Genomic DNA, 8,932 nt, shown 5'->3' with positions numbered 1-8,932 from the left:
TCCATGGGGCGCATCCATGCGGGGAGCAGGGACACGGCTGAGCCCCCCAGCACCCCGGCACCGTGTCCGGGTGGTGGAACTGGAGACGGAGAGGCAGCGGCTTTGGGTCGGCTGCGTCTCATGGGGACCAGTTGCATTGGATTCTTATTTTTCCAAGTGCTTTTTGATGTCCAAGCGGTTTCGGTTTATGTTCAGCTCGTCCTTCCCAGCTACAAGTGGCAGAGCTAAAGGCTAAGGGGGGTGGATTTGATGGATCTTCAATTGAATTGAGCTACTGACAGCTCCAGCTTCTCCAGGGAAACGTGTTTTTAAGTGGAAAATAAGCCAAGTTACTGTCTTCCGGCGTGTTATCGAGTTTTTGCCCGCGCTCACCTCCTAACGCACTGTTTGTACTGGATTGGCATGAGGAGTAAGGAATATATTAGCAAATATTGACCGGTCCGGGGGCAGTGGCAGTCGGGCATTGCTCGGGTACCGGCAGCTATGGAATTGGGGGATACTATGGGAAAGTTTCTCGAGCCGCTTTGTAGTGCCGTGAGTTTGGGAATGCCGTCGCTTCCGTGGGAGGTGAAATAAGAGCACAGCATGATGTCCTGTGGAAGGGAGGTGAGGGCAGGCAGCGCGTTCCCACGCAGCTTGTGGTTCAAGCCTTGTTTAGGCTTTAAAATTCTTCTGCTCCAAGTCCCTGTCTCTGTTTGGCTTGTGGACGTTTCTGGGGGATTTAGCAATGAAAACAAGCCAGCTTGGCTGCTCTGCTCTGACTCTGGCTCCGGGCAGTCGCTGCTGTGCTGGAGCGCACTGCAAACCCCGGCTGTCCGACCTGACTGCGGCCAAGGAACGGCTCACAGTGGCAGAAAATATAACTATCAGACTCAAAACTGCAGCACTGAGCTAGAGATCCTTTGTTTGAGGGTGGCTTCTCATGTGGATGTGGCAGGTCTAGGTCTGAGAAGGTTTCAGGCAGTTTCCTGGGGTAAACACAAGCGTTTTCCTTTCTGCCGGGTTGATTTGGCTTTGGTGGCTGGCGGGATGAGGTGCTTCTGAGCAGCGGGAGCGATGTTGTGGTGGGTGCAGGTTGTCTTCCAGGTGCTGGCAGTGGTTGGGATGATGCCTGGTCTTCTTAGTGCTGCTTGGGGGCTGTGCCAGCATGAAATTCCAGTTGCTGTGCCAAAACCAGTTTGATGGACTCGAAGCTGCCATTGCCTGAGAGCTCAGAGCCCAAGTTCTGCCCTGGTCTCACATTTCCTTTTGTCATTGCTCTTCGCTTCCAACTCTTTTGGAACTTACTTTCTTCTTCTGCATGAGTCCCTCTGATTCCTGAGATACTTGCCAGGACATTGCCCTGGACTTCCTTGGCCATGGTTTAGCTATCTCAGCAAATTAAATCCCTCTTGATGGGTCTACTTGTCAAATTGGAAGTTGGAAGTTTACTTTCTTCCCCTTGCAGCAGCCGTGCCAATGAATCCTACAGCCACAACCGCGAAACACCTCTGCAGGGCTTCTCGCTGGTGATTCCTGCCAGTGACCCATGTGTCTCGGTCATTGTGTCCCCTTCCAGTTGATCTGGGGGCAGCTGCTGCCTTGCTGCACGCCTCGGTAGGGCTCCCTGCTCGTGCCGGTGGGATCCGGGAGCCATGGGGCTCCGGCAGCGCTGGCCAATGGCCATCCAAATCGGCTCTAGTTTGCCCAGTGGTGCCACTCCGGCGTCCTGTCCCACGCGCCGGCGAGCCCCGTGCACACACAGAACCATGTTTAGAAGCGGAGACAGCTCTTCCTTGGCCGCGCTGGTTAGAAAACACTTTCTGTGTTCCCTGCTGGTGTTCTGTGCTCTCAGGAGGTGGTGAGCTCCCATAGGTCCGGTGTGTGTTCCCGCTTGCACAGCCCGAGCCGCAGGTGTAGGGTTTGGGGTGTTTGAAATCCAGTTATGTGCTCCGTGGTGGTTCTCAGTTTGAGCCCGCTCTGTGCTGCTTTAGCTCGACTCCTTCCCAAAGAGGTTAAATGAAAACTTGGATGCTTCTGTTTTAACATTGGAGAAGTTAGCAGAGCTGAAGATGCAGAGAACAGAGCCAGAAAGGTCTCACTCTGTTCATGGAGTGGTTTTCCTTCGGTGGTTGCGTAGCGGTGCCGAGGGTCCGGGTGGGATGGGAGGTGAGGGGGCTGCAGTCTGAGGGGAGTGACCAGAGCACTGCCAGTATGGAGAAGTGTTTCCTAATCATCTGACAGGAGGTCTGTCAGGAGATGCTTGGTGGCAAGAACATGAGCCCCAGGTCCGGTCTCTCGGCTCCAGCCAACATCATAGAAAGATGGAATGGTTTGGGTTGGAAGGGACCCATCCAATTCCACCTCCCACTGGATCAGGGGCTCCGAGCCCCATCCAGCGTGGCCTTGAGCACCTCCAGGGATGGGGCAGCCACAGCTTCGCTGAGCAACGTGGGACAGAGCCTCCCCACCCTCACAGCAAAAAGATTATCACCAGGGCAACGCTGGTGGCTACAGAAGTGCTGGCTGGAGGCTTGGCCCTCCTTCTTGCTCCACTCTCTTGTGCTTTTTCTGGATAAAGGGAGATTTTGGCCAGAGATTGGGACATTGGTGGGGTCTGGTGGGTGTGGGGACCTGGGACATTGGTTGGGGTCTGGTGGGTGTGGGGACCTGGGACATTGGTTGGGGTCTGGTGGGTGTGGGGACCTGGGACATTGGTTGGGGTCTGGTGTGTGTGTGGAGCTGGTCCTGCTGCACTGGGGAATGTCCCTGCCCAGGGTTTTGCCTCCCGCCAGGGCTGTGGGCCGAGCAGAAATCCAGCTGGTTTTGCTGGGAGGTGGTGTGACAGGTCCTGCCAGGGTGGGTCCCTCAGTCAAGCTGCAGCACTTGAGGAATTCCTGCTGTGGAACAAAACCCCTCTGTTGGCTCCAGGAGCTTGAGCGCACCAAGGAGAGGTTAGTGGATGGATTTCTGTCCCTAGTGTGATGCTTCCTTCAAAGCGTTAATATCTTCCTCTGCCGTTTCCTGAGCTCTCCTGGCAGCCCCTGCTGCCAGAGGAATTCCCCGTTTCCTGCTCAGCAGGAACTTTTCACATTTTGAGGCACAAAGCTGGGAGAGGCCAATAAGACAGGGGCTGTCCTGGAGCTCCAGCTGCTTTTATGGTGGTGACTTCAGGACGACTGCTTGGAAAGCGGAGCAGGGCCATTAGCCCTCATTTTGCCGTTTCTTGGCTCTTGGGAAGGAGCCGCCTGAGGAGGAGGAGGTTGGTGTGGTCAGCGTGGGCACTGCCGGCAGCGGTGGCACAGACTAAACCAGGCTGGCGTCCCGGCGTGGCCCCATCCTGCCCGCAGCAACGGGTGCTGCTCCAGACATGGGAGCTCGGCGGTGCCGCTCTGGACGAGGTGATGGCACAAAGTGGCTGCTCCCCTTTGTTATCCCCTTTGACCGAGCAGGAGGCATCTCCAGCCAGGCACCCTCACGCCCCAGAGCCGCGGTTGCTGGACGAGCCAGGTTGCATCGCCAGGGTGGCTGCGCAGCTTGTGCTGTGTGACTCGAGATGCTTAATGCTTGGCAGAGCTTAAACTCGGAATTTCCATGGCTGTGGACGACTGTGTCCTTTTGGGTTGCAGTGTGCTCAGGTGGCCAAGAAGGCCAACGGCATCTTGGCTTGGATCAGAAATGGGGTCACCAGCAGGTCCAGGGAGGGGATTCTCCCTCTGTACTCGGCACTGGTGAGACCACACCTTGAATACTGTGTTCAGTTCTGGGCCCCTCACCACAAGAAGGATGTTGAGGCTCTGGAGTGTGTCCAGAGAAGAGCAACGAAGCTGGTGAGGGGCTGGAGAACGTCTGACGAGGAGCGGCTGAGAGAGCCTTGAGAAGAGGAGGCTGAGGGGAGACCTTATTGCTCTCTACAACTGCCTGAAAGGAGGTTGTGGAGAGGAGGGAGCTGGGCTCTTCTCCCCAGTGACAGGGGACAGGACAAGGGGGAATGGCCTGAAGCTCCGTCAGGGGAGGGTCAGGTTGGATATCAGAAAAATATTCTTCACAGTAAGAGTCATGGGGCACTGGAACAGCTGCCCAGGGAGGGGGTCGAGTCGCCTTCCCTGGAGGTGTTTAAGGAACGGGTGGATGAAGTGCTGAGGGACATGGTTTAAGGGAGTGTTAGGAATGGTTGGACTCGATGATACAATGGGTCCTTTCCAACCTTGTGATTCTGTGATTCTGTGAAATTATCATGACGTTTTCCCCTCTCCTTTATCACTTCGCAATCCGGGGACAGCGTTAAGCCCTTCACACCAGGCGTTCCTGTCCCAGGGACTGGCCTCATCCTGCTGAGCAGCAGAGCTTTCCCTGGCAGAGGAGCTCATCTCTCTTGGAGCAGAGTCCCCCCGGGAACTGGTGCTGGCTCGCAGGGCAAGGGCTTGGACCAGGGCAGCCCAGCCGGTGGCCGAGGCACCCAGTGATCGCAGCCTCCTCACCCCGCTCGCCTTCCCACGCCAGGTCGGGATCAGCAATGAGCTATTTCTGAGCCGCTCTCGTGAGTAATGGAATGGAGGGAGCTGAGATTTTGGGTGGGGACACTGCCTACTGAGTCACCGCTCGGCGTCTCACGCCCAGAGCCATCCTGGCCCAGGGTGGACACGGGAAGGAGCGCTGGGTGCGGTGACTCTGCTCTGACTTTGGAGCACTGGGGGTTGGACTGATGACCTGTAAAGGTTCCTTCCCACCCAAACCACCCTGTGATTCTATGATCTACCGCCCTCCTCGCCGCGAGGCTGTGCAGGCAGCCGTGCGGGGCTGTTTGCTTCCCTGTGCTCTGCCACTCCGGTTGGTTTTGGTTTGGGTGTGATGCCTGGCAGACCGGGCACAGGCAGGTCTCCGCGTCTGCCTGGGAGTGGGCTGTTTGTCCTTTGCGCTGCAGATGTATCTCCTGCTGCGTATGTGGATTAGATAGCGGCGTGTCCCACACCGCCTTTCTTCCTCCGTTCGCCTTTGCGATACAGAGTCGCAAGTCGCGTTTTGCTGTGGGCAAAGGAACTTTCCGTCTCGGTAAATAAGCTTCTTTGTCCATGAGCTCTCCTTGTTCCATGCTGTGGAGATGGTGGCTGGAGAGAGGACGAGCCGTTGGTCGGAGGAGAAGGCTGGTGTGCAGCGGGGGTGATGCATTTGATGTATCCGCAGGGATATAGGGTCCTCCAGAGCTTTCCCTCCTCAAGTGGGCAGGCGACAGCGGGCTCCCCTGGCCCTTTTGGCTGCCTCCATAGCAGAAATGTTGCGTCTCCTTGGGATGAGCTCCTGGCTGCCTGTGCCTGGGGCTGTGGGTATCCCTGGGCCATCAGGGGCTGGAAGGAGCAGGAAAGCACATGGAAAGGGGATGGGAGCTGTGCCGGGAGGCTCCCCCCATGGTCACCCCATGGCAGTGGGGCCCTTTGGACACCCAATGTTAATGCTGCACGAGAGTCCTCGATTCCCAAGACACTCACCAGGACATTGGCCACGATTTAGTGTTGCACGAATGTGGTGACCCTCTCTGTAGATGTCCTGCTCCGCTGGGACGTGTGCGGAACCCGAAGCTTCTGGTCAGGGAGTGCCAGATCCTGCCAGACACAGCCCTTTGTCCTCTCTCTTCTCACCTTACGAGTGCTGCTTTACTAATTTTATTAATGGCTCCATAGGTCTCAGCAGCCACAAACCATTCCCGAGCCAAAGTATTTGCACTTCGCAAAGATTTGGGGCTACGCGGGTCCAGCCTGGATTTGGGTGAAACTGTTGTCTCTCCTGCCCCAGCCGTGGTTGGATTAGTGAGAGCTGGGGTAGTTCCTGAGGCTTATGTTGGATTTTGGCCTGGGGATTTTCCTCCAGGCAGGAGCTTAGCGGTGACCTGCTAAGTATGCAGATGAGAGGAGCTCTCCTCAGGCTGCTTTGAAATGCAAGTGAGCGCTGCGTCTAATTTCGTAATCCTTTACTTGCAGCTAATTATGATGCAGCCTTACTCAGATTTTTCTCTTTCCCTTCCTTTCATTCCTGAGGACGGTGTGAGTGTGAGTGCCCGGGAAAGTCCAACCCTTTGTTAACGGCTGTGTTTGTGCCCTGGTGAAATCATGGAACTTGGGTTGGAAGGGACCTTGGATGGAAGCCCATCCAGTCCCACCCCCTGCCATGGGCAGGGACACGTCCCACTGGATCAGGGGGCTCAAAGCCCCGTCCAGCCCTGGAGGATGGGGAGCAACTCCTGGGTGTGTGCGGAGTGGGTCCGGTTCTTGGGACTGGAGTATCTGGGAAGCTGGGGACGGGAAAGATTTTTGGGGCATGGCATCGTCCTAGGCAATTCCCAGACACGGAGGTAATCTCCCTTCGAAACTCAGGGATGTGAAGGCATAGTTTTGCTTCTAGGACTGCATCTTCATTGCTCAGGACAGAAAGCAGCCCACATTACTACGGGATTTTGGCTCTTTGCTGAGCGAGGGCTGACAGCCTCTCCTGCCCCTCGTGCCAGCGTCAGCTCCCAGCAGTTTTGTGGCAAAGGCTCCTCTGTCAAACAGGCTGGGATGGGGCCAGCCCGGCATCAGGTGCCAGGCACGCAAGTCGTGCTCAACTGAACCTCCAAGATCTCATCTTAGCACGTTCCTGCTCCTGATGGATTATTTGGGAGCTGGTGACCATGTGCAGGTGAGACTGAGAGTGCAGTTTCTGCCCTGAAGAACTTGTTATTTGAAATAAAACCAGCGGGTGCGTGTGACGCCGAGGTCGTCAGCAAAGCCTGGGGTGGTGGCACAGTGAGAGAACCGGCGTGGGAGGGGATGGATGGCTGGGATGGCATCCTGGCTTCTCGGCAGGGTGGGTGAGGCAGAGCATCCATCGTCCGCATGAGGTCCCTGCCTGCGGTCACCATGGCTGGGGCATCAGAGAGGAGTGGGTGAACCTCTGTCCTGGTGGTCACCGCTGCTCACGAAGCCATGTGCTGCGGTGCCCGTGTCTGACGCCCTCCTGGGTGGTTGTGTGAGAGACTATGGGACACGGGGTGCTCTGTCCCGCTCACCCGCTCGTGTCCCCGCAGTGATGGCAGCCATCAGGAAGAAGCTGGTGATCGTGGGAGACGGTGCCTGCGGGAAGACGTGTCTGCTGATCGTGTTCAGCAAGGACCAGTTCCCCGAGGTCTACGTTCCGACTGTGTTTGAGAACTACATTGCTGACATAGAGGTAGATGGGAAGCAGGTAAGGACCATCCTGGGATGCCAGGGCTGTTCCCGTCCCTTCGCTCCCGTGATCGGGCGCGGGCAGTGCTGCCGTGTGGGTTGGTCTGCACAACTCAGAGGCACCCACAGCATTTGGGGAGCCCCGTGTCTCCCACATTCCTGGGTCACCGTGAATGTGATCTGCTTTGAGGAAGACCACGGCTGTACCTGAGGAAGATAAACTCGCTTGCTGCTGGCCTGCTGAGCTGCGTCTCTTTGCCATCCCAGGTGGAGCTGGCACTGTGGGACACGGCAGGACAGGAGGACTATGACAGGCTGCGGCCCCTCTCCTACCCGGACACAGATGTCATCCTCATGTGCTTTTCCATTGACAGCCCGGATAGCCTCGGTAGGGCGCCAGGGGCAAGGAGGAACCTGGGGGGTCCCACAGGCTTGGGTGCTGCTGCTAAACCATCTGGGAAGCCCCCATGCCATCCCTCTGGGGGTGCCGGTCCCTCCCCTTCATCGTCCTGGCTTTGCACGCGCTCCAGGAAAGCCTTGGGAGCCTGCTGGCTTGGCAGAGGTGATGGGAGAGAAGGATGCCATGGGGTGAGCTCCTCCATTCCCATGGGAAAAACCCAGCGCTGGTTCCCGTGGCCACGAGGAGGCTGGGGGGCAGCAGCCTCTTGGCGCAGGGGGTTCCACATGTGCTCGTTGCAGAGAACATCCCCGAGAAGTGGACGCCTGAGGTAAAGCATTTCTGCCCCAACGTGCCCATCATCCTGGTGGGGAACAAGAAGGACCTGCGGAACGACGAGCACACGCGGCGCGAGCTGGCGAAGATGAAGCAGGTAGGGGCAGCCTCTCCCAGTGCTGCCTTGCTGGAGCTCCCTTTGCCGTGCCGGACCCTGGCACCAAGGGCTGGGTGCCTCAAGGGCGAGCACTGGGCTCTTGCTGCTGTTTTCTGGTGATGTTTCTGAACCCTCTTTTGAATCCTTTCCAGGAGCCGGTGAAGCCGGAGGAAGGGAGGGACATGGCCAACAGGGTCAATGCCTTCGGCTACCTCGAGTGCTCAGCCAAGACGAAGGAGGGCGTGCGGGAGGTCTTTGAGATGGCCACGCGCGCCGGCCTGCAGGTCCGCAAGAACAAGAAGCGCAGAGGCTGCCCGCTGCTCTGAGCGGCCCCGCGGGCCGGGAGGAGCCGCCTGTGCCGGCATCCCTGCGCCGCGCGGGGAGGGAGCGCCGGCAAGCGCCAAAGCGGGACCTTGTGGTGCCAGTACCTGCCCTGAACTCTCCACGCAAGAGCTGCCACCCAAGCCCGTGGGATGTCCCTGTGCGACCCCAGGGCCATGAGGGGTCAGCCTTCGGTTTCCTCTGCTCTCTACAGGCTGGGCATTGGCATAGCTCTCGGCGTCACCTGTTTTCTACCCAATCTCCTTGGGTTTGTCTCTCCTGTGGGGATTGCCGTGGTGTTTGCTCTCCCTCCCCAGCTCCGGGAGATGCCCGCAGCTCCCGTGTGGGGTCTGCTGGGCCCTTGGCTGCTCTCTGCCCACTCCCCACGTGCCGTTTTGTACCGGCTCACACCCAGGGCAGCTTTCAGTTGGCCGGAGTGCTCCGCTCCCGGGCCCTGCGCTGGGGCAGCTCCTCTGCCCAGCTCTGCCAGTGATGCCTTCAAGTCTGCGTTCGGTCACGGACTCAGCACCGGTAAATGGAATTGCCTAATTGGGGGAATAAACGCAAACTGGTATTTTAGTAACAGTAACGCCGTTTGCATGC

At 57.8% G+C, this 8,932-nt stretch overlaps 1 protein-coding gene across 2 annotated transcripts; it reads left to right on the top strand.

Moving 5' to 3' along the window:
* Window positions 1-2,679: 2,679 nt before the first annotated feature.
* RHOC (ras homolog family member C) lies at window positions 2,680-8,900 on the top strand. 2 transcript variants are annotated; one of them, XM_054087793.1, is made up of 5 exons: window positions 4,578-6,651; window positions 7,040-7,197; window positions 7,446-7,566; window positions 7,878-8,008; window positions 8,161-8,900. In XM_054087793.1, exons 2-5 carry the CDS (start codon window positions 7,042-7,044, stop codon window positions 8,332-8,334), a joined length of 582 nt encoding a protein of 193 aa, XP_053943768.1. In that variant the 5' UTR covers window positions 4,578-6,651; window positions 7,040-7,041; the 3' UTR covers window positions 8,335-8,900. The 2 variants fall into 2 exon arrangements, with proteins under 2 accessions (XP_053943767.1, XP_053943768.1); XM_054087792.1 differs by lacking the exon at window positions 4,578-6,651 and adding an exon at window positions 2,680-2,933 and having other exon boundaries at window positions 7,040-7,566.
* Window positions 8,901-8,932: the final 32 nt, after the last annotated feature.

Source organism: Cuculus canorus, chromosome 24, assembly GCF_017976375.1.
Source record: "Cuculus canorus isolate bCucCan1 chromosome 24, bCucCan1.pri, whole genome shotgun sequence".
Classification (NCBI taxonomy): domain Eukaryota; kingdom Metazoa; phylum Chordata; class Aves; order Cuculiformes; family Cuculidae; genus Cuculus; species Cuculus canorus.
Note: the sequence above shows the minus strand (reverse complement) of the source record. Positions and strands in the feature narration are given on the sequence as shown.

Excerpts from the sequence above, each read along its gene's own strand:
- RHOC (XM_054087793.1), top strand. The coding sequence starts at position 7,042 with ATGGCAGCCATCAGGAAGAAGCTGGTGATCGTGGGAGACGGTGCCTGC. Across the intron at positions 7,198-7,445 it reads TAGAGGTAGATGGGAAGCAG|GTGGAGCTGGCACTGTGGGA; the intron begins GTAAGGACCATC and ends TTGCCATCCCAG. Across the intron at positions 7,567-7,877 it reads TGACAGCCCGGATAGCCTCG|AGAACATCCCCGAGAAGTGG; the intron begins GTAGGGCGCCAG and ends TGCTCGTTGCAG.